At 39.7% G+C, this 23,839-nt stretch overlaps 1 protein-coding gene across 4 annotated transcripts in view; it reads right to left on the reverse strand.

The window, feature by feature from the left end:
* Positions 1-21,865, reverse strand: part of MINDY2 (MINDY lysine 48 deubiquitinase 2) — a 79,047-nt gene extending 57,182 nt beyond the window's left edge. For 3 of the 4 annotated variants that reach the window (XR_006381757.1, XR_006381756.1, XM_044231802.1), the window contains exons 1-2: positions 20,904-21,864; positions 5,758-5,815 (exon numbers count right to left, since the gene is read on the reverse strand). Coding sequence is in view for 2 of the 4 variants with exons in the window: in XM_044231802.1 (XP_044087737.1) it covers positions 5,758-5,815; positions 20,904-21,767 (922 nt within the window). In the remaining 2 variants the exon portion in view is untranslated. Of the gene's footprint in view, positions 1-5,757; positions 5,816-20,903 lie in introns of all 4 variants that reach the window. The other variant, XM_044231803.1, reaches the window with a different exon arrangement.
* Between the last annotated feature and the right edge of the window lie 1,974 nt (positions 21,866-23,839).

Here is a 23,839-nt window from a genome sequence, read left to right on the forward strand (position 1 = left end):
ATTATCTTTTTAAAAGTCAGAAAACGGGGCACCTGGGTGGCTCAGTGGGTTAAAGCCTCTGCCTTCAGCTCAGGTCATGATTCCAGGGTCCTGGGATCAAGCCCTAAATCCAGCTCTCTGCTTGACAGGGAGCCTGCTTCCCATTCCCCTCTCTCTGCCTGCCTTTCTGCCTACTTGTGATCTCTCTGTCAAATAAATAAATACAATCTTTTTAAAAATAAATAAATAAATAAATAGGGACGCCTGGGTGGCTCAGTTGGTTAAGCAGCTGCCTTCAGCTCAGGTCATGATCCCGGTGTCCTGGGATCGAGTCCCACATTGGGCTCCTTGCTCTGCAGGGAGCCTGCTTCTCCCTCTCCCTCTGACTCTGCCTGCCACTCTGTCTGCCTATGCTCACTCTTGCTCTCTCTGACAAATAAGTAAATAAAATCTTATAAATAAATAAATAAATAAAGTAAGACAACACCACCATCTGAACAACTATTTTCCTTAGTCATCACCATAGAAACTATTTTGGATAGTTAAAGTCATAGTGTAAGTCCTGCTTGTGTTGTGCTTCTTTACATTATTTTCCCACCCACATTCTACCTTCCACCTATACATATTCCCCACCTTATTTTATTAAACCTCGCAGTACTTCCCATGAATCCTAGCTTGCAAAAGTTCCTTTTTCAATGCCAAAGCCCTCCAACAGGCCATGTCCATGTTTGGCCCTGCTCTAATACTCTAGTAACAGAAATTTTCAAATTAAATTTTTCTCCTCCTATAATCTTTGCCAATCAAAATTCCCATTCCCTGTGGCCTCTAAGCTAGGTGCTATGAAAGCAAATAATGATTTGTCTTACAATCTTTATACTAGCATTTGCTTATTAATTCAGAAGCATCTCTGGTTCCTCCAGAGAACTTAAGTAATCTTGAGAGGAGAAAATCCAAATAGCTTAGAAAATTAAACAATTTGTTCTGGCAGGGTTGGTCTCGAATAAAGTTTACTTTTGGCAAGGCAGGGTCTTCAGAATCCCTTTTCTCACCTCATTCTTCCTTACTTCTGCCCCACCTCCCATTAGGATCATAATTACTTTCATGCTGCCCCTAGTAGTTGAGTCCCCCTAACCCAGGACTTCCAAACCTCTTAGAACCCCAGATTTAGGTATTTCTTCCTCAATTTTTCTTTTTCCCTATTAAAATTCTCTAATCAATGTCATGCTTCCTCACGGCTTTGCTAGCTACAAATTATACAAAGACATGCTAATTATTTTCTTCCAAGGAAACCACCATGTTAAAATTTTCATAGTAGAGGAGCACCTGGGTGGCTCAGTTGGTTAAGCGACTGCCTTCAGCTCAGGTCATGATCCCAGGGTCCTGGGATCGAGCCCCGCATCGGGCTCCCTGCTCAGCGGGGAGCCTGCTTCTCCCTCTCCCTCTGCTGCTCTGCCTGCTTGTGCTCTCTCGCTCTGACAAATAAATAAAATCCTTAAAAAAAAAAAAACTTTCATAGTAGAACACACTTATGTTGCCACATTCACTGCATTGTTCATACCTCCAAATAAATTGCCCACCATATGTGCTCAGTCAATATTTGCTGGATAAGAAAAATAAAAGAGAAAAAGACAAGTAGTGGGAATTCCAAATAATTTTCAGAGGTAAAGGGGAAGGAGGATACTTTTGAGTATATGAGTCTTTCAGGGAGGAGTTTAGGTAAACGGCATCAACCTATGACAGTACAGACAGTAGAGCCAGAATGAAGTTAGAAACTGTGGAACAGCAGTGTAGTTTAGGTTAACACTGTCCAAGAGAAATACAATGCAAGCCACAAACAGAAGCCCATAAGTAACTTTAAATTCTGAGTAGCCACACTGAAAAAAGTAAAAATAGGTGAAATTAATTTAAGTAATTTATTTAGCCCAGTATATTAAAAATATTATAATTTCAACAGTAAAAAACTCATGATACCATCTTAAAAACTACACTTGAACATGTTATTTACTGCACTTAAGAAACTAAAATAGATTAAATGGCCTGTTATAGTAAATCCAAACTCCTCAACCTGGCTCCCAAGACTCCACAGTTTTAGTTGTAACCCCACCTAATCCAATCTCTATCCTAATGATACAATCAAATTGTACTCATTCACTACTCCTCCAAATATGCGTTATATATTTTCACCTCTAGCTTGAACTTAAAATAGTTTCCACCTAACCTTGTAACATTGTTTTTCTTCTTTACAAGGGGTTAGATTTTAACTACACTTAAAACCCAGTACAAGTCATATGTTCTCTATTAAACCTTCTCCTACTTCTCACCTACTTCTTACACCCATTGCTGCCAAATTTCTCAAAAGTTATCTGCCCCTGAGGTCTCCACTTCGTCACCCCTTAAAATGCTCTTCAACTCACTACTCCATTTCCATCCCATCACTGTACTGACATTGTTTCTGTAAAGATCATAATAGCCTCCATGTCGCTAAATTACGTGGAGAGTACTCTCCAGTATTCTATACTCTTTCGCCTTCTCTTGGCTTCATTATACCACCCTCTCCTGGCTCTTTCCTACCTTACAGGCTACTTCTCTTCTCTGTCTACCCCATGCATTTCAGCAGAAGCCATGTTGCCCCCAGGAGGACCAAAACTGATTCCCTGGGGGAGAGGCCAAAAATATTTTAGCTAGTATAATAGTTTGTGGCCTTCAAAGGGCATAGTACATGAAGAAACATACAGTATGTTTGTGGTATTAAATTTTCCTATGGTAGTGGGGGGGAAGCCCCTCGGTGGCTCAGTCATTAAGTGTCTGCCTTCAGCTGAGGTCACAATCCCAAGGTCCTGGGATCGAGCTTCATATGGCTCCCTGCCAGTGGGAAGCCTCTCCCACACCCCCTGCTTGTGTTCCCTCTCTCACTGTGTATCTCTCTGTCAAATAAATAAATAAAATCTTAAAAAAAAAAAAAAAGAATACTAAATTAAAAAAAAAAAAAGATAAAAGATAAAATTTCCTGGAGTGGGTGAATAGGACAAAATGTCTACAAAGGCTCCTTAGGGGGCAATAATTAAAAAAAGATTGAGAAACACTGCTCTACTCCATCTCTCCATGCTGGGAAACTTAATGGGACAATCCTGACCCTCTTCTCTTCTCTCTTTATGCTCTCTCTTAATGCTCTCATCAATTTCCACAGACCTAAATGCCATTTTTATACTGATGACTCCTAAATTGTTATCTTGAATTTTTGTGTCCTCTGGAACTCATGGACCCTCCTCAGCAAAATCTTCCAGGTATTTTCTTCTCTTATTGTTTCCTTCATCTTTGTGCTTGAATGAAATTTGGCTCTGCCTTACTTATACTGCAGCCTTCTCAAGTGATAGTTCTTTCTCATGCTTTTTTACAAGTAAGCCTGGAGGTGGAGCAGTCATTGTTGTCGTCATATTGTCATTCTCTCCTTATTGTCATAGTCACATGTCCTTATTGTCATTCTCTCCCCCCTCTTCCCTAAAACTCCTCAGTTTTAAAACTCATGCATGGGGGGGTACCTGGGTGGCTCAGTGGGTTAAAACCTCTGCCTTCGGCTCAGGTCATGATCTCAGGGTCCTGGGATCAAGCCCCGCATCGAACTCTCTGCTCAGCAGGGAGCTTACTCCACCACCTTCCCGGCCCCCCCTCCCCACCCCCCGCCGCCATCTGCTGCTCTGCCTACTTGTGATCTCTCTCTGTCAAATAAATAAATAAAATCTTAAAAAAAAAAAAAAGAAGAAGAAGAAGAAGAAGAATGCTGTCATGAACACTCGCATACAAGTTTCTGTATAGATGTATGTTTTAAATGACCCATAAAATGATGGGTCATTCGGTAATTCTAAGTTTAACTTTTTAAAGAAATAACTAAAACTGTTTTCCAAAGTGGCTGTGTTATGTTACATTGTTACTGGCTATATATAAAGGTTTCTCATTTCCTCTTGTACCCACCCCGGCTGGTTTCCTCCCATGCACTTGCGGTTACCAGTGACCTCCTTATGGTTCAATCAATAGTCAATTTTTAGTCGTCACATTGTTTAATCTATTTGCAGCATTTGATTCAGTTAATCTCTTACTTTTCATTGAAACTTCATTTGGATTCTGGGAAATCAGTTCCCTGTTTTTTCTTCTACCTGGCTTGAACACACCTGTTCTTCCTTCTTCCACAACTTCTAAACATTGGCATGTCTCATACTCAGTCCACTGATCTCTTACCTTCTCTGTCTACATTCATTCTCATTGTGATTTCACTCGGTCTACCATTTATATATGTTGTCTGCTCCCAAATGTGTATTTATAGGCTAGATCTGCACTGCCCAATACATTATCCAATAGCAACATATGGCTACATAATTTTAATTAATTAAAACTTAATTTAGTGGGGCGCCTGGGTGGCTCAGTGGGTTAAAGCCTCTGCCTCCGGCTCAGGTCATGATCCCAGGGTTCTGGGATCGAGCCCCGCATCAGGCTCTCTGCTCAGCAGGGAGTCTGCTTCCCCCTCTCTGCCTGCCTCCCTGCCTACTTGTGATCTCTGTCTGTCATATAAATAAATAAAAATCTTAAAAAAATATATCCTACGGGCCATATATGCCTTGACCCCATTACCTCTCAAATGTGATCCCTTTGCACACTTCTTGGAAGTCATACTGGCTATTCATCAAAAGCACCAAGCATATTTTAGCTTTCCCCGTGAAACATAATTCCCAATTATGATCCCAATTATGAAACATAATTTAGAAGTCACAAAGTTTAAGAATCACTAAGCTAGACTAAAACAGGTATAAATAGAAATTCTATTTCCAGATATATGAGTATTCAAAGTAATCTACCCTTCACTATGAGATTTCCCTAACCAGTGAATAGGATTAAATGATAGTAATTACATAAAGAAAAGGGTCTTCCAAAAGTTACAATCTCCATTACTTCACTAAGCCTATATTTCATTAAAAATCAGCTAGTTTGTAGTCTGGAATGGCAAAGACAAACTAATTGGCCAACCAAAAAAATTTTTTTTAATTTTTCTTAAAATAAACATTTAATTACTAAAAAAACTAAGAATGTGGATTAAGATTTCCTATTTCATAACAGTATAAATATGTAAGCTCCTATTTGCTAAACTATAAGAGACTTCAGTGTAATATACAGCTACCTGTTCTGTAAACAAGTTCTACTGAAAGCAGGTGGTCTGCAAACAAACTGCAACTTAAGACACTGCCTCCTTCATCAAGAAAATTTTGCTATGAAAAACTTCATATGAACTAACCAATGTGCTTATGTAAATGTCTTACATTTTGGCACAAACCCCTATATCACTGCAGATTGGTAACTAACACTTCATCAACCAGTATGGGTCCATGAATCATACTTTGGATAGTGATGTTCTAAGTCACCTCCTGGGTCTTTAATTCAAGTCTACTCAGTAATTTTTTTTATCACTCTCCACATGCAATGTCAGAATTTCTGCACCACTTCCCATTCTACAATTTATTAGGAATTAATATGCATCTTGTTCTTTTCTGGAAGTTACCAGTCTCCTTATTTATATTACAGAATTTTAACACTGGTTAGAAAAAGCCTTCAGAAAGGTTTAACACCCAAGAACAGTAACATGCTGACACAAATTTTTAATTACAAGATTCAAAATTATAATTTTAAACTAGATAATATAATAGCACTTCAGAAAAATGCAATTTGGTAATATATTGCTTTGGAGACTTCATTTTCAAAGAGATATAAAATCATCCACTTTGCAACACTAACCTAAATATTCCATCAGCTGTTCAGCAGTTATGATTTCCATCATCGGTGGAAGTTTCACCTGAAAAACAAAGTATTTTTTCTATAAAAACAAATGTTTTAGGTAATTAAAGTGTTTCTTCAGTCAGAAACATAAGTATGTATGTGTACATAATGTATCTGTTATACATATACATTAATATTTGTTATTAAATCTTTATAACTAATCTTTATAAAATATGATAAAGTCAATCTTATCAACATAAAATTTACAGGGTGATGTAAGATCTCACAGAGACAATGAAAAATCTGTTTTCAAAACCAAGTGCTACCCCTTTCATCACCCACTACAATTGTCACTAGGCACCTCCAACAATGTCCTACATGAAAGAGCAGTTGAAGGGCAGGAAGAGTCAACAAACATGTGACAGGTCACCCATGGAGCAGTTTTACTGAAGACAGGTTTGAACATGGCTCAATATCCCATTACTTCAGTTTACCTTGGCCATTTTTTATTGAATGACTATAATGAATACAGTATTAAAGTATTAGTCAGGAGCACCTGTGTGGCTCAGATGTTAAGCATCTGCTATTGACTCGGGTCATGATCCCAGAATCCTGGAATTGAGCCCCACTTTGGGCTCCCTGCTTAGTGGGGAGTCTGCTTCTCCCTCCCCCTCTGCCCCTATTCCTGTTCATGCTCTCTCTCAAATAAATAAAATCTTAAAAAAAAAAAAAGTATTAGTCACATACTGAAGAATTCACACTGTATGATTCCACTTGTAAAGTTTAAAAGCAGGCAAAATTGAACTATATTGTTTACAGCTGCACACATGGTGATAAAATTATAAAGAAAAGTAAGGAAATGGATACTATAAAAATCAGAATATGGTTAGCCCTAGGGGTAAGGGAAGGAGTTATAGTTGGAAAGAGACATATAAGAGCCTTCTGTGGGGCACCCAGGGGCTCAGTTGATTGAGTGTCTGACTCTTAGTTTCAGCTAAGGTCGTCATCTCAGGGTTGTGGGATCGGACCCCATGTCAGGCTCTGTGCTCAGCCTGAGATTCTCTCTTCCCCTCTACCTCCCCACTGTGCTCACTTGCTCACTCTGCCTCTCTTTCTCTCTCAAATAAATAAATCTTAAAAAAAAAAAAAAGGATGTTAGCAATGCTCTATTTCTTGACTTGCATGGCTGTTTCACTGACATTTACTTTATAATAACTTGTCAAACTATACATCTCTGTTTTATGTATTCTGTGTGTTATAGTTCACAATAAAAAGGTTAAAACTAGATACATAATTATAATCATATTTAAGTTTCTAAAGTTAATTGAGCTATAATAAATTAGTTTACATAAACATTTCAATTGAATTGCCAGATGAGTTACACAAATATTATAGCCAATGGTTAAATATTTTAACTTACTATTCAAAAGCATACTCTGTGATATATTCATAGGATAGAAGAAAAATAAATACTATAGGATGGAAACTCAAAGTAATTAAATATCAATGACAGGAGGACAGTAACAGAATTTTAAATTCTCCAGGGAGCACATTGGTGTCTCAGTCATTGGGTGTCTGCCTTCTGCTCAGGTTCTTGGGATTGAGTCTCTCATCAGGCTCCCTGCTAGAGCAGGAGGTCTACTTCTCCCTCTCCCACGCCTTCTGCTTGTATTCCCTCTCTCACTCTCTCTCTCTGTCAAATAAATAAATGAAATCTTAGGGGCGCTTGCGTGACTCAGTGGGGTTAAGCCTCTGCGTTCAGCTCAGGTCATGATCTGCGGGTCCTGGGATGGAGCCCCACATCCGGCTCTCTGCTCAGTGGGGAGCCTACTTCCCCTGCCCCCACTTCCCTCTCTGCCTGTCAAATAAATAAATAAAATCTTTAAATAAATAAATAAATAAAATCCTAAAAAAGAAAATTAAAATTCTCTGGGGTTATTTTTTGGAATTATCTTCTATCCAGCCAAGGAAATAATTTAAATCATCAATTTTCCAACAGTTCCTCCAAGGGTTGAAAAGGTGCTCTGGGTGTTTATGTTAGCAAATGTGGTAATAGCATGTCACAATATTTTGTTTTAATCAATGAATAAAATAAGTTCTAAAACAGATCTCTGTAAAACAGAACATTCTGATAACGCTTTGAGAGCATACCTGACAATTAATGCTTATGATTTTGTCATCCAGGAGATTTATCACTCAGTGAAAACAAAGAGATGCCATGGAGGTTTTGAACATTATTTGATTCTAAGTCATTTTTTTTCCTGTGTCATGTTTTTCAAAAAATTTTAACAGAATTTTTTTTTAAAGCAGCTTTAGGTTTACAGCAGAAAGTAGAGAGTTCCCATATAAGGGGTGTGTATGTGTGTGTGTGTGTGTGTGTGTGTGTGTGTATTTTAAGATTTTTAAATTTATTTCACAGACAGAGATCACGAGTAGGCAGAGATGCAGGCAGAGAGAGAGAAAGGGGCAACAGGTTCTCTGCTGAGCAGAGTTCCCAATGCCAGGCTTGATCCCAGGACCCTAAGATCATGACCTCAGCCAAAGGCAGAGGCTTAACCCACAGAGCCACCCAGGCACCCCAATATAGGGTATATTTTTAAACTGAAATTCATTGGCATATTATGGTCTCCTGCCTGTTTTTCTAAATAAAGTTTTATTGGAACAGTCACTCTCATTGGTTATGTATGGTTTTGGCTGTTTTTGCACAACGATAACAGAGTTGAATCTTTACAAGAGAAATCATAGAGCCCACAAGGCCTAAAATATTTACTTACTAAATAGGAAAAGTTTGCTGATCCCTCCTTTAGATGATTTTAACTGTTACTATAGAATATTTTATCACTATAGAATATTTAATCAAGCTATTTCAGCAGCACTAAAGTCTGTTATTTAAACCAGCAGTTTAGTGCTCGCTTCGGCAGCACATATACTAAACCAGCAGTTTATATTCACTGTGTTTATATTCTGATTAATTGTCAGAACAATCTGAAAGTCCCATTTAGGGGCACCTGGGTGGCTCAATGGGTTAAGCCTCTGCCTTCAGCTCAGGTCATGATCCCAGGAGCTCTGCTCAGCAGGGAGCCTGCTTCTTCCCTTCCCCCACTGCCTCTCTGCCTACTTGTGATCTCTGTCTGTCAAATAAATAAATAAAAGCTTAAAAAAAAAAAGAAAAAAAAAGTCCTATTTATACCTAACAATATTTCTTAAATAAGAACTATATGTCCAGGACACCTGGATATATAGTGGCTCGGTGGGTTAAGCCTCTGCCTTTGGCTCAGGTCATGATCCCAGGGTCCTGGGATTGAGCCCCGAATTGGGCTCTCTGCTTGTCAGGGAGCCTGCTTCCTCCTCATTCTCTGCCTGCCTCTCCACCTACTTGTGATCTCTGTCTGTCAAATAAATAAAATAAAGTAAAATCATAAACAAAACAAAACTATATATCCTTTTATTCCAGACAGGTTCAGTCAGAATATATTCAAAAGTAAATTCCACAGATAGCTTTACCTCTACTCTGGTTAAAGTAACAATCCTACTATAAAATTGTCAAAATAAGAATTAACAGAATTGGGCGCCTGGGTGGCTCAGTGGGTTAAGCCGCTGCCTTCGGCTCAGGTCATGATCTCGGGGTCCTGGGATCGAGTCCCACATCGGGCTCTCTGCTCAGCAGGGAGCCTGCTTCCTCCTCCTTCTCTCTCTACCTGCCTCTCTGCCTACTTGTAATCTCTCTCTGTCAAATAAATAAATAAAATCTTAAAAAAAAAAAAAGAATTAACAGAATTGTCAAATGTGTCATTTCTGTCAAAATAACAAACAAAGGCACTAACAAGTATAGGTACTTGGGGAAAACATACTATAATCCTAGATTTCCACAAATATGATTTCAGGGTTTAGCCTTGAAATTTCCAAATAACAACTGCCTACAATGTATTGCTTCAAACACTTGAAAAAGAAAATGGTATCTCTATACTGATTAAGAAGTGGGACAACAAGTATACAAATATTTTAACTGACTTATTCACATGCACACTCAGTGAAATACTCACTTCCTGAATCCTAGCCAATAACATATTCCGGATAGTCATTAAAACTAAGGACAAACAAACAAAATTGAGAAGGAATGCCTGTTTCTCAATAATACTGTGGAGCTGTCAACAGATTTTTTTTTTAAACCACAAAATGATGTTCCTGAAAGCTTGATTTTCTTTTTGCTTTCCTCTAGCACCATCACCTCAAAAGCAAGAGTCAAAGGTTTTGTTAATGAGCCTATGACTTTCACTCCTTTGTCTCTTCAGATTTTATAAAAGAAAGAACAGGTTAGGGAATAACTACCTAAGAATACAGAATTACCAAGTATGTATTTTGTCTGAATCTCAATTTTAAATTTTAAAATGAAAAAAATATCAAATGAAGTATGACCTAGGTTCTTAGGTGATCTTCTTTTAGTAATAATCTAAAACAGGGGGCGTGGGTGGCTCAGTGGGTTAAAGCCTCTGCCTTCGGCTCAGGTCATGATCCCAGGGTCCTGGGATCGAGCCCCACAGCGGGCTCTCTGCTCCGCAGGGAGCCTGCTTCCTCCTCTCTCTCTGCCTGCCTTTCTGCCTACTTGTGATCTCTGTCAAATAAATAAATAAAATCTTTAAAAAAAAAAAAATCTAAAACATATTGTTCTTAAGTACATGAATACTTTAATGTATATAAAGGTAGTTGAAAGGTACTCTAAGTAGTTTAAATAGTCTTCCTAAAACATGAGCAAAGCTTCTCAGTATATAGTAACACATAGCTTCAAATTAAGAGTCCAAATAGAGTCTAGGAAAAGAAATTATGTCTTCTCCTAGAACTAAAGATTTTACTGAACTAAATGGCTTTCCTGAGCAAATTAGTAACATAAGCACAGCAAGAATATTTAAATTAACAAAAGGAAATAGCTACTCCAACTCCAAATATTCAACTATAGGGTAAAACCTCATTAATTTAGCCAAATTATTCTGTAATTCTTAGTCATGTGAAAAGGGAAGTGTATTTGAGAATAGACTCAAGCAAGATCAAAATTTTTTTTAATTTAAAAAAATTAAAAATAGGGTGCCTGGGTAGCTCAGATGGTTAAGCATATGCCTTCGGCTCAGGTCGTGATCCTGGGGTCCTAGGATCGAGTCCAACATCTGGGCTCCCTGCTACTTGGGAAGTCTGCTTCTCCTTCTGCCTCTCTCTCTCCCTCTCATGAATAAATAAATAAAATCTTTAAAAAAATTAAACATAAATTTTAAAACATCTTCCATGTAAAGTATTAATAAAATCTTAAATAAGAATGCAAAACATCTTAAAAGTGATATGCCAAGATTTTGATACCTATGATTTTGATATTCTGAGGGAGGTAGAGAAATGCAGGAGACCCGGTAATAACTAAGAAATAAGCAGTTTATACAGGTGATGCTAAGTACAAAAAAGACTGAAGAATATTATTAAATATTTAACTGGAATACCAATAAAAAGTCAGAAATACACAGTTAGAATTATAACAACTCTATAAGTTGGAGAGTTACTTGAGAAGATAAAAAATCAAGTATTTGCCAATCTTTGCTCTTTAGGAAAGTCACAAAAAAATTTTAATATATTGAACTAACTGTCATCCAGTTTGCATGTTACCCTTAATCCACAACAATCCTATGGAGATTTCATAACCTTCATTCAAAGAATAAACTAACACACTGAAAAGTTAATTTGCCCAAAGTAGAAAAGCTATGATGTGAATTGAGATTGAACTCCAAAGCCAATTACCCTCTCCATTATGTCAGTATTTACAGATTTTATAGCAGAACACTTTCAACACAAGTCTTATTTAAAAACATCATCTAAAATATATTTTAAATGAGGAACTGACACAACTTTGTGACCAATGAAAAGTGGAGGATGGGGGATGTCTGGGTGGATCAGTAGGTTAAGCATCATCCAACTCCTGATTTTGGCTCAGTTCATGATCTCATGGGTCATGAGATCAAGTGTGATGGGATCCGTGTTCAGGGAGGAGTCTGCTTGAAGATTCTCTCTCTCTCATGAATAAATAAATAAATCTTAAAAAAAAAAAGAAAAAGAAAGAAAGAAAAGTGGAGGACAACAGGGAAAGAATAACTGAGGTTGACTCTAAGACTCAGGAGATTCTAAAAACTAAGATTCATATAATACATATAAATGAGAAATTTGGTAAGGGAAGTTAAGTTTGTAGAAGGAAATGATGTCTGCTTCAGAACTATGAGGTTTAGTTTGACATTAAAACAAAGCTGAGTTGAAACTTAGGAGGCAACCATTTCTAATCTGTATATGAATTATTTGATTCTTGTGTTGCAATCTATTTCTGTATTACTTATGGAAAAGTGGACCAACTCCATAATACAATTTCCTCTTAGTTCAAATTTCACTAATTATAAAAAAATTTATTTTAAGTAATCTCTACACCCAAACATGGGGCTCAAATTCTTGATTTCAAGATCAAGAGTTACACGCTTTATGGACTGAGCCAGCCAGGTGCTCTTCTAATTTTAAATATACACTAAATCATATAGCATTCATGATTTTTTAAGTCAAAATTGTAAAGAAATTATTTTTTTAAATATTAGAAGTATTAATGGGAACCAAAGGGAAGAAATATAACCTCTTTCAAATAAAGACTAAAAAACTTAAGGATCCTTTCAACATGCCTTAATTCTGGCTCCAGCAAATTACACATCATATTTATATTCTAACTTTTTATATGTATCATTCATTTATTATTTATCATTTATTATTAATTAAAAATAATTCATTTATTATTAAGAATAATATACTTAAAAATACCAAAATTCAGGTTTTTTAGTAAATCTCCCTGCTTCTTATCAGTATTCCAAGTCAGGAAAAATTTGTAAGAGATAATCTTCAACTTAGAAAAGTCGATTTGAAACACATTCACCATCAATCTTTACCATTACTTTAGACCCTACCCTCAGAGTAATACCAAGGCATATTTAAAACTATTTAAAACTGGGCGCCTGGGTGGCTCAGTGGGTTAAAGCCTCTGCCTTTGGCTCAGGTCATGGTTCCAGGGTCCTGTCACCGAACCCCGCACCGCGTTCTCTGCTCACAGGGAGCCTGCTTCCCTTCCTCTCTCTCTGTCTGCCTCTCTGCCTACTTGTGATCTCTGTCTGCCAAATAAATAAATAAAATCTTTAAAAAAAAAAAAAAAAAGATTTTCTCCCCCTCACTCTGCCCCTCCCCCTCTAAAAAAATAAATAAAACTAAAACCATCAGAAACTGCAGATACATTCACATATATTAGATTTTCAAGGATGTCCTATTTTACATGCAATTCAAGAGTTTCAGAGCAATGAAAAATGTTACAATGGACTTACATTTAAGAAGTTCAGAAAGCCTAGCTACTGAAAAATCTACCCCAAGAATAACTGACAACGAAACTTGTGCATTAGTTGCTTGAAAAGGTGGTGGGAATAGGGTGAGGCAAGGGACCAATGTGAAGGCTACTAAAGTAATCCAGACGAGAGGAAGGTAGCTTGAACTAGAGTAATGGTAGTAGAGACAGAAGTTACGAATTAATGAAAATATCAAAGAATGTATTTAATAAACTATGACTGGAAAGCCAAGCTCGTTCACTTCCAGCTCATTTACATCCCGAAGTTGGAAGTGTCAGATAATTCAGAGGACATGGGATAAAGTATAGGGAGCTAAAAATGGACAGAGTTTGTATAAAGAACAACTGGTACCAGATCCTCAGGATTTGTTCTAAGGAATCAAGAAGGCTATTTCTGCTTCTCTGACTTTATCACTTGTTCTTCCAACCTGCTTTGTTCTAGACCTATTGTCCAGCAGATGTGCTGACATCTTGATATTTAACCAAATATCCCAAGTAATAGCTTAAGTTCTGGAGTGGGTGATAATCTTATAATCTTAAGTTGGGCAAGTTATTTAAACTTTATGCACCTCAGTTTTGTATTTATGTAAAATAGGAACTATATTTCCCTAAGGATTTTCATGATGGGATTGAGAAAATTAAAAAGAAATGCATATAATGCATGTCATAAAAATAACTGTGTACTATTAGTTTTCAAAGCTCTATGATTGTTGGTACCACGTATGCTCAAATGTTCTTTATCTGGGACTCAACATAGACAAGGCAATAGGAAAGTTACCCACTCAGACCAAGGAAAGAGGAGAAAATGAACCCAACATTAAAGATTTCTTTTTTAATTTATTTATTTGACAGAGAGAGATACAGCGAGAGAGGGAACATAAGCAGAGGGAGTGGGAGAGGGGGAAGCAGGCTTCCCATGGAGCAGAAAGCCCAATGAGGGGCTCAATCCCAGGACCCTGGGATCATGACCTGAGCAGAAGGCAGACACTTAACAACTGAGCCACCCAGGTGCCCCATGAACCCAACATTAATAGGACAAGCTATTACCTACAGAACAAACCTACTACAGCCACCAGCATTATTCATAGTCATCAGCCTGTATCCATTTACTTTATCTCACAAATCCAGAGATACTACTCCAATCCTAATGCTTCAGAGATTGAAAATAAAAGCCTCATAAGTGTTATTTGCATCTATTGTGTAAACAAAACACCTCCGTGTGAAGTTATTATTCTCTTCTTACAAGATCTGTATTTTAAAAAAAAAAAAAGTGGGCAGAGGCTAAAGTGGAATCTTTGGCTCACCATCTGTTTTTCCACTTTTATGAGGAATAAACACACGTGGAAAGCCTCGAAAGAGCTTTGTGCCTACATAAAGAAAAGGGAAATGAGAGAAAATTGAGTGATCGCAATGTTCTTACAAGTCAGGAAGTTTAAGAAAAAAGAAAGATGGGGCCTGGGTGGCTTAGTCGGTTAAGCACCTGCCATTGGCTCAGGTCATGATCCCAGAGTCCTGAGATCAAGGCCCACTACCGGATCCCTGCTCAGTGGGGAGTCTGCTTCTCCTTTTCCCTCTGCACTTCCCCTGCTTGTGCTTGTACTCTCTCTTTCTCTATGTCAAATAAACAAAATCTTAAAAAAAAAAAAAAAAAATTAAAAGAAAATAAAGTAAAACCAAGTCCGAAGCAAGGATAGGTATCTGAAGAGGGTATGAGAAAAGCTGTCAAGGAAGGAGGGAGAACTAGAGCAAAAACTCATTGTTTGGCAAGACATTTACCTCCATGGTGCCTTAATCAGCAAGTGGTAATGAGAGAGATGATGTCCATTTGCACTTCTCTGAATTTTCTGGTAATGACTTTTGCTCATTTTGCTATTGGGTTGCTCATCTCTTCTAATTTATAAGGGCTCCTTAGAAATGAAGAAATTAACAAATGCACACATCATCTGGTAAATAGTTCCCTCGGCCTATAGCGTGTTTTGGTTTAGTTCCTGGTGGGGTTTTTTGGGGGGGAAAGGAGGAGTAATTTTGTTATATTTTTTAACCTTCAGCTTTTATTTATTATTATTTTTTTAGAAAGCAAATGCATAGGGGCTGCGGTGCAGAGAGAGAGAGGAAAAGAATCTTTTTTTTTTTTTTAATAAATATTTTATTTATTTGATAGAGAGAGATCACAAGTAGGCAGAGAGGCAGGCAGAGAGAGAGGGAAGAAGCAGGTTCCCTGCCGAGCAGAGAGCCCGATTCGGGATTCAATCCCAAGACCCTGAGATCATGACCTGAGCCAAAGGCAGAGGCTTTAACCTACTGAGCCACCCAGGCGCCCAGAGAGGAAGAGAATCTTGAGCAGACTCCACACTCAGCTCTGGGCTTGATCTCATGACTCCGGGTTCATGACTTGAGCTGAAATCAAGAGTTAGAGCTCAACTGACTGAGCCACCCAGGGCCCCTCAGCTTTTTCATTTTTTATAGCATCAAATATATCAATCCTTATTTTTCATTTTCTAGGTTTAATGTCTGGAGAAACCAGCTTAAAAAAAAAAAAAAAAAATCTTGCTTCAGAATCCTGGCATTCCTCCCTTGACTTGGGAGTAGGAGATGGTCTCAGCTTCTATTAAGCAAAGAAAAACGGGAAGAATTGCCTACCCAAAACGGCTATGTAGGAGATGTGCTTCTACATCCTGATTCAGAACAGTACATTCATTCTTCTACTAAAATGCTACATAGTGATTAGATACGTAATCATTAGTTATTATAAAACTGTCCTGTCTGTATGTCCTGATCTGTCCTCAGTCACAATGTATTTAAGTTTACTGAAGTACTTTTCAGTGTTTGTGTCTCAGAACCTCTAACATTCTCTCTAAAAGAAAACGCATGTATGGGCTCCTGGGTGGCTGCCTTTAGCTCAGGTCATGATCCCAGGGTCCTCGGCTAGAGCCCCACACCAGGTTCCCTGCTTAAGAGAGCCTGCTTCTCCCTCTCTCTGCCTCTCCCCTCCACTCGTGTGCTCTCTCCCTTGCTCTGCTCTCCCTTTCAAATAAATAAATAAAATCATTAAAAGAAAAAGAAAAGTATGACAAAGTAGGGATTCCCTCTATTACTAAAGTAATATGCGGTGCCTAGGTGGCTCAATCTGGGGAGCGTTTGACTCTTGGTTTTGGCTCAGATCATGATCCCAGTGTCCTAGGACTGAGCCCTGTGCCAGGTTCCCTGCTCAATGGAGAGTCTGCTTAAGATTCTCTCTTCCCGTTCCCCCTGCCCTACCCCAGCTTGCTCTCTTTCTCAAATGAATCAAAAAAAAATCACTTTTTAAAAAAAGTACTACTTTTCTTTAAAAATTTTTATGTATTTATTTAGAGATTTTTGAGTTTTTTTCTTTATTCATTTGAGACAGTACAGGAGCAGGATCACAAGCAGTGGGGAGGGTCAGAGGAAGAAAGAGAAGACTCCCCACTGGGCAGACAGCCCCATGGAAGAGGGGCGAGCTTGATATCAGGATGACCTGAGCCGAAGGCAGACGCTTAACCATCTGAGCCTCCCGGGTGCTCCTTAAGATTTTATTTTTAAGTGATCTCTATACCTTATGTGGGGCTTGAACTCACAACCCCTAGATCAAGAGTTGCATTACCGACCAACTGAGCCAGTCAGGCACCCTTAAACACTTCTAAATAAATGGGTCACAACCTCAAATATACCTACAGATGGCATTGTTTTCAACAGATAAAATGAAAGACTAAAGAAAAATTATTAAAAAAAAAAAGTATAATGTAAAGTAAAGAAGCAAAATGAAATTTATTCCAAAGCATAATTTTAGGTAAATTTCCCTGTCAGTGAAACAGAATTAGAAATTGAGCTTGAATTAAATTTAATGAATAAATTTAAATTCATTTACTTTATAGAGAGTGTGCCTGAGCAAGGGGCAAAGGGAAAGGGAGAGAGAGAATCCACAGGCAGACTCTCTGCTAAGGGTGGAGCTCAAAAATGCAGGCCCTCAATCACAGTACCCTAAAATCATGACCAAAACCACAGGTCAGCAGCTCAATTGATTGAGTCACTCAGGTCCCCCTCTTCTCTTAACATGACCTTTTCTCTCTATCTTCTTTGTCCCATTCCTTCCATTACTTCAGAAAATGAGATTGCTGTTCCTTCCCTCTGAAGAGAACTTGTTAAGGAGTCATTTTATCCTAACTTTTAGCAACCTTGTCCTCACACCTGTCCTTTTTTAGCAAAAATTTTTCCTATTCCAATAGCTCCTTGATGCTTTTGCACTTGACAATAACTGACTGCTTTATTACAGTCGCTCCAAGACTACTATCACGACACTGTCCTACTTCCAGTTCTCCATGATATCTTAAATTATGCCTATACTAGTTTCTTTTACACTCTCTCACCCTTAATGCTTAGCATGCCTTTTCCACACCAAGTTTAATCTTTGTTCCTCTGTTTTTCTATATCTACTGAAGAGGGCATGGGGAATTACAGGGTGGAATTATAGGAAGGAATGAAGCTGGCAATTTGTTGTTCACCACATATATTGGGGTGGAAAAAAGTTGAGAATTATTGTTCACCTCTCCTTAAGGAGTATTCATTTATTCTCATACTTACGGCAAGTAAGCTACCATACTTACACTATGCAATAATTCCCCTGTTCAGTTTTCCTCTATAATTTGACCTCTTCCCAGAGACCCACTCCATGCTTTCAGAGGCATAAGGATATTTATATTATCATGTCCCTTAGCAGACATTTCCAACTTGACTCAACCAAACTTTGACATCTCCCACCTAAAACATATTCTCTATCTTCTGAATTACCCAATCAATCTCTATTACCCAGATTAGAAAAGATGGAGTTGTCTCCTTCATTTCCTATGTCCGGTTAGTGATCAGTTCATCATTTAGGCTGCAACATTATCTTTATCAAAGAAAAGGGGCAGAAAATTCCCCATCCAAAAAGGTTATCCTTATCCATTCTTCCTGCTACAATCTTACCCTTAGTCTAATCTCAAACAAGACCACTTTTATCACCTTATTCCTCTGTCCAGTAATTTTTAATAGTTCCCTATTATCAGCTAAATATAAAGTGTAAACAGCACCAGCAATGGGTCTTCTGAAATCTGACAGCTACTTTTATAATGTACTTATTATTTTTCTTTACTGTAGTATTTCTCAGACCTTCTAGTGTCAGGACCATTACAGCCTAAAAATTACAGTCCTCCAAAGAGCTTTTGTCTATGTTGGTTCTATCTCCTCATACTTACCATACTAGAAATGAAAAAGGAGAAAAGTTTTAAACAGAAAAATACATAAGCACACATTCCAGTCAGAGGAATGATGTCACCACACATCACAGAACCTGGAAAACTCCACTGACACTTGTGAAAGAATGAGAATGAAAAGACAAATAACATCTTAGTATTATTATGAAAACAGATCTGACATCTAGCCCCCCTGGCTCACTTAGAAAACACCACTTTATCAGACCTTGCTTCTCTTTATCTGTCTCCCTATTGATGCTTACTGACGAGTAACATTTGTGTGTAGCCATAGCCTGGAGGCAGAAAGAAGGCTAAAAGCCACAGATTTATAAAATATCCTCTAAATTAATTAGCATGCCTGCTCTTTAACAGTCTAACCCGTCTAACCCAACCAATCAATTTTATGTTCTCCCACTGCCATTTCCTTCCCCTCTTCCTCTGCATTCCCCATCAAGGTTGGAATCAGGAAAGAGAACAAATCTTTTTCTACTTTACCATCTTTGAAGACACTATTCCCCCTGCCTGAAAGGCCTTCTTACTCATCCTTTAGACCCAGTTCCTAGGTTACCTCTTCTATAAAGCTTCTGCTTGACACATCCCATCCCGTTACTCTTTTCTCTGTAATTCCAAAGCACAGTTAGAACTTAGCACATTGCATTGTAATTATTTATATGTCTGTCTCCCCACTAATAGCGAGCTACAGAAGGGCAGACTTACATCTTGTTTTTGTATTTCTAGTACCTCACCCATAATGGGAACTCAAATGTTTGACTATTCCATCAGGCCACGTCTTTAAAAAAGACAATTAAATGCTCATCTATCTCCCAAAATTCCAGACCAGGGGAAGGAGCTCCTCCGAATTTCTGCAGTACTGTATGGAAACTAAGAGAAGAGAAAAGCCCAAAGGAAACTGTTATTCCTTCCAAAAAAAAAAAAAACCTGGGGATTTTGGCCCATATATCAAGTCTAACCAGACTCTAACCCTTTAGGGCCTTCATCAAGTGGCTCTTCACCTTTTCAATCTTATTTATGATTCACCAGTATGAACTTACCACTTCTGTCATTCAAACACACACACACACACACACACACACACTCTCTCTCTCTCTCTCTCTATCCATTCAATTTTCATCCCTTTTGCTTACAACCTTCCCTCTCCCAGGATTCCATTTCCCTATTCTTTTAAATTCTACTTTTCCTTAAAAGCTTGGTTCAAGACTACAAATTCCATGAAGCTCTCCGGGACTATGCCAAAACAAAACTTTCCCCTTTTGGAATATCTAGTACATTTCCATCTGTTTTCTATAACCTAAAAATTTGTATTTATATAAACATATTTATATTTATATGCACTTACAGTGTTTTGTCCTGCACTGTCCTTTAATAATTTCAAGTAAGTCGATGATGTAACCCCAAATGGCTCAACAGCTCTTCAAAAGCAGGCAGAGCCTCCAACAAACACTGGAGTGCCCTTACGTACCGGATACTTCTAAGGTTTCTAATCTTATTTCTCTTGCATCAGCCCTTGCTAGTAAGAGGAAAATGAAGGCACGTAATAAATACTATTCCCTTTACTTGATTTTCTTCCTAACTGGTCAGAATAATCCAGGTTTTTTTCTTCTTCTAGGAAACATTTTATCAACAGATATAATTACAATTTGGAAATAAAATGGGTGCTATAAGACGGTTCTTCTCAGCACCCTAAAACTGCAAGCTTGGGTAAGACACTTCAGTTATACATAAACTCATTGAGTCCTTGATATAATTAAGTTTTGAAGAGCCCTTCCTTTTTTGTTGTTGTTGTTGTTCCTTTACCTTGAATATGTCTTTCCTTATTTTACTCATTATAGTTTTAGTTCCCTTAACATATTCTGATGCGAGGTTACTAGCAATAATGTCAAACTACTTAAGCAGAGCCAAAGTAAAAATCAAGCATAAAATGAAAACAATCTTTGAAAACCAAGAAGTTATGGTAATTGGGCTCAGACCAATGCTTTCCCTTAAATGGAATTTGTCAAAGAGGCCACATCTTCCCTGTCACCATTTCCTTAGTATCTACAACGAACTGTCACAAGTATTAGTTAGAAAATCGACTAAACATAACCATCAAAACTTCCTTCTTGATAACACGAACTGATGGTAACTTCTGAAGATAATTTTCCCCAATTCTTCACTCTTTTGCATATTGGACAAGGTCAGTAAGAAGGAAACGTAGAAAAATATAGTTTAAAAAAATAATCCTAGGATTTAGGATGTTCTAAGTCCTAGTTGTTTTTAAGTACATCAGGCTGAACTCTTATTTAAACACTAGAGAGACCTGGGGTTGCTGGCAATCTTTACGAAATAACATAGAAGAATATTCTTTGGACAAAAGGAGTCCCATAATGAATTTCAAGGAACAGAATCCTGGTGAATGAGCAAAGAAAAGAGGAAGCTGTCAGCTGACATGCAGCAGATTCTTCACCCCGTTTTCCCCCTCCCCAAAAGCGGTAGGAAATAAAGAAAGCTGCAGAATGTACCTTCCAGGCCAGAAGCAAAACATTGAGGATGGCCAGCAAAGGGCAGGGTCCGTTCTCATTCTGAGTGATGATGGGTGTGTTCTCTTCCTTCCACTGGATCCACTTGATGTGATAGACAGACTGTCCCGGGAAGCGTTCCTTGGAGGCCGCCAGTACCTGAGCTTCCTCCCCCTCCTCCTCCTCTTCGCGGCACAGAGGCACTGCCCCAGGCAACACCGCCGCGCCCGCGCCGGCGCCCTCCTCCTCCTCCTCCTCCCCGGGGACCCTGTTCTCAGCTCCCTCCTCACTATTAAACTCAGAGCTGCTGGGGAAAGAATGCAGGTTAGAGAACGACTCCAGGGAGTCCAGGCTCGGCGATTCCCCAGGAGGGCTCGGGTCGCTGCAACTGCTGCTGAGGCCGCCGGCGCTGCTGGGCTCCTCGGACCCGGCGGCCGCCAACTCTGTCCCGCAGGTGCCGGCGGGATCCGGGCGGGGGCCGGCGTCTCCGGCCGGACCCGATCCATGGTCCGCTCCGGCCTCGGCTGTCTCCGGGGAGGCGGTCACCTTGTACTGCCCTCTCGGAGGCGTCTTCTGGGCAGCAGGATTCTCCAAATCACTCTCCTTTAAGTCCAAGCCCGGGCAAGAGCTGCAGGGTCCGGGAACCTGAGGAGAGCTGGCTGGAGAAACCGAGTCCAAAAGGCTCCTCCCGGCGGCCGCCGCCCCCTGCCCATTCCCGCCGCTGTTCTCCGTCGCCCATACTCCAGGACCATCCCCAGCGGCGAGCCTGGTCTCCGGTTGCCCTTCCTGCGGAGAACCTGTCCCTAGCGCTGGCTCGGCGGCCACCCTGTGTTCTAGCGGCTGCAGGCTCCCGGGGCCGCTCTCCATACCCAGCCGCCAGCCCCTTTCTCTAAGGAGACCGCGGCGGGTTCTCTTCAGCCAGCGCCTCGGACGCCATGACAGCGGCACTGGCAGCAACAGCGCCCTTGCGCGGCCTCGGCCAGGCACGTCACGGGGAGGGCACCGCGCGCGCGCGCGCGCCACCGCACAATCCACTGGCTCGGGGCGGGCCTGCGCGCGGCCGGGTGAAGCCGAACGGCGCAGAGGCCCCCACGGGGCTCCGCCCCTCCTGCGCGCCCGCCTGCGGGAGCTAGGGCTGGGAAGGCGGGGGGCGTGGCGGGCGTGGCTAGGAGGGCGTGACCAGAAGGAAAACATCCTCTCACTCTGTGGCCGGAAGTGGAACTGTGGGGCACCGCGACCGCGCGCGGCTTCTGTAAAGGCGAGGCGGACGGCGTCCAGTTTGTTGTGACCCTTCAGACCTGGGTTGTGTGTTGCCCAGTTAGGGCTCAAGCGTGGGGAGTTGGCGATGTCTGTGTTATTTGGAAAAGAGCTCGTCCCCGAAGAGCTCAGGAGATTTGTTTCCTCGGCTTGTAATAGGGAAAATTGAAGGAATTGTTTTTACGAGATGCAGATTTTTAAAGGCTGGAGTCTACTCGAGGTGTTTGGATTACTACACCGCATAAATCCCAGTCTCCCAGGGTTTTGGCTGAGAAAAACTCGGCTCCCCACCAGCTACTGGTGAAACCGTTCGCCCTACTCGAGGCGTCAGTGCGGTTGTGGATATTGGCCTGCACAGCAAGGAAAAAAAAAAAAAGGAGGTGATTTGGGCCAGTAATAATAAGTTAGCTTGTGCCTGAATTAGCCAAGTCTTTGCGGTTTTGTTAACTTGGCCTCACTTTGGATACAGTGGGAAGTGCCTGTTCTCGAAAGAGTTTTCTAATTAGAATTGAGTCGTCTTAAAGCCACACAATTTTCCGAGACGACGGAGTAGCCTGACGTTTTTTTGGTGACAAAATGGGATTCGGATCCTATTCTGACCTGTTCTAGACAAGGAGCCCGCCCCCACCCCCACCCCGCCGCCTGTTTTTTTTTAGTCTTTCATCATTATTTTTTAGGCTCAAGAGATAGAACAGTTGACAAGTGGCTTATTACCTGACACCTAATGGAATGGTATCTATTTCTTTTAGAGAAGGTAGACAAAATTACAAACTAGTTTCAGTCACTCACGTAACACATTTCAGGACCAAGTACATTGCTGGATACTGTGGCACTGGGGATGCTAAGGTGATTAAGACAAAGGGTTTATATCTTCGTTGGGTTTACTGTCTAGTAATTTTTTTTCTTATTGCATTATTTTTAATACTTGCTTGAGAAGTATGGTTTCCTGAAAATACAGAAGATGGAGCTTCTTCCACCTTTTTGCATTAACACAGTATTGTGGTACTTATCCAACTCCTGGAAAAGAGGAAAATTTAAAAAGATAATAGCATCTTCAGAATGTTGAATTTGGAAGTTTTATGTGTTTTTGGTCTCCATATCAATTTATAAGCAATAAATACTATTGTTCAAATCAGGATTTTGCCCTGAATAAAGGCTGCAAATGTTAACAGATTAAGATACATGCCGCTGGGGTCCCCTGACTGGCTCAGTCCACAGAGCATGTGGCTCTTGATCTTGGGGTTCCAGGGTTGCTTTGCCTGTAGAGTTTATAAGATATACGCTGCTGGATGATGGATGAAGCGTTTTATGGTATTTAGGGCCATTAAGTGCAAATGAGAATATTAAGAGATTTCAGTTAATTCAGAATTTAGCATGATGCCTTGAATGTAAGTAGATAGAATGTAAGTAGATAGAAAGGTATATTATAGGAGTACCTGGCTGGCTCAGTCAGAGCATGTAACTCAGTCTCAGGGTGGTAAATTCAAATCCCACATTGGGCATTGAGCCTACTTAAAAAAATAATAATATAAATAAATAAGTGAAGATATATTATATGAATAAATTGAATGATGGGGTCATTTACAGGCCAGAAACCACAGAGCCAAAAAATATGGCACACATGTCTCAAATAATAGCCTTTCACTATTTTTTTTTTTTTAACCTGCTTATCAAGCCTGTAC

This window comes from Neovison vison, chromosome 13 (genome assembly GCF_020171115.1).
Source record: "Neovison vison isolate M4711 chromosome 13, ASM_NN_V1, whole genome shotgun sequence".
Lineage (NCBI taxonomy): Eukaryota > Metazoa > Chordata > Mammalia > Carnivora > Mustelidae > Neogale > Neogale vison.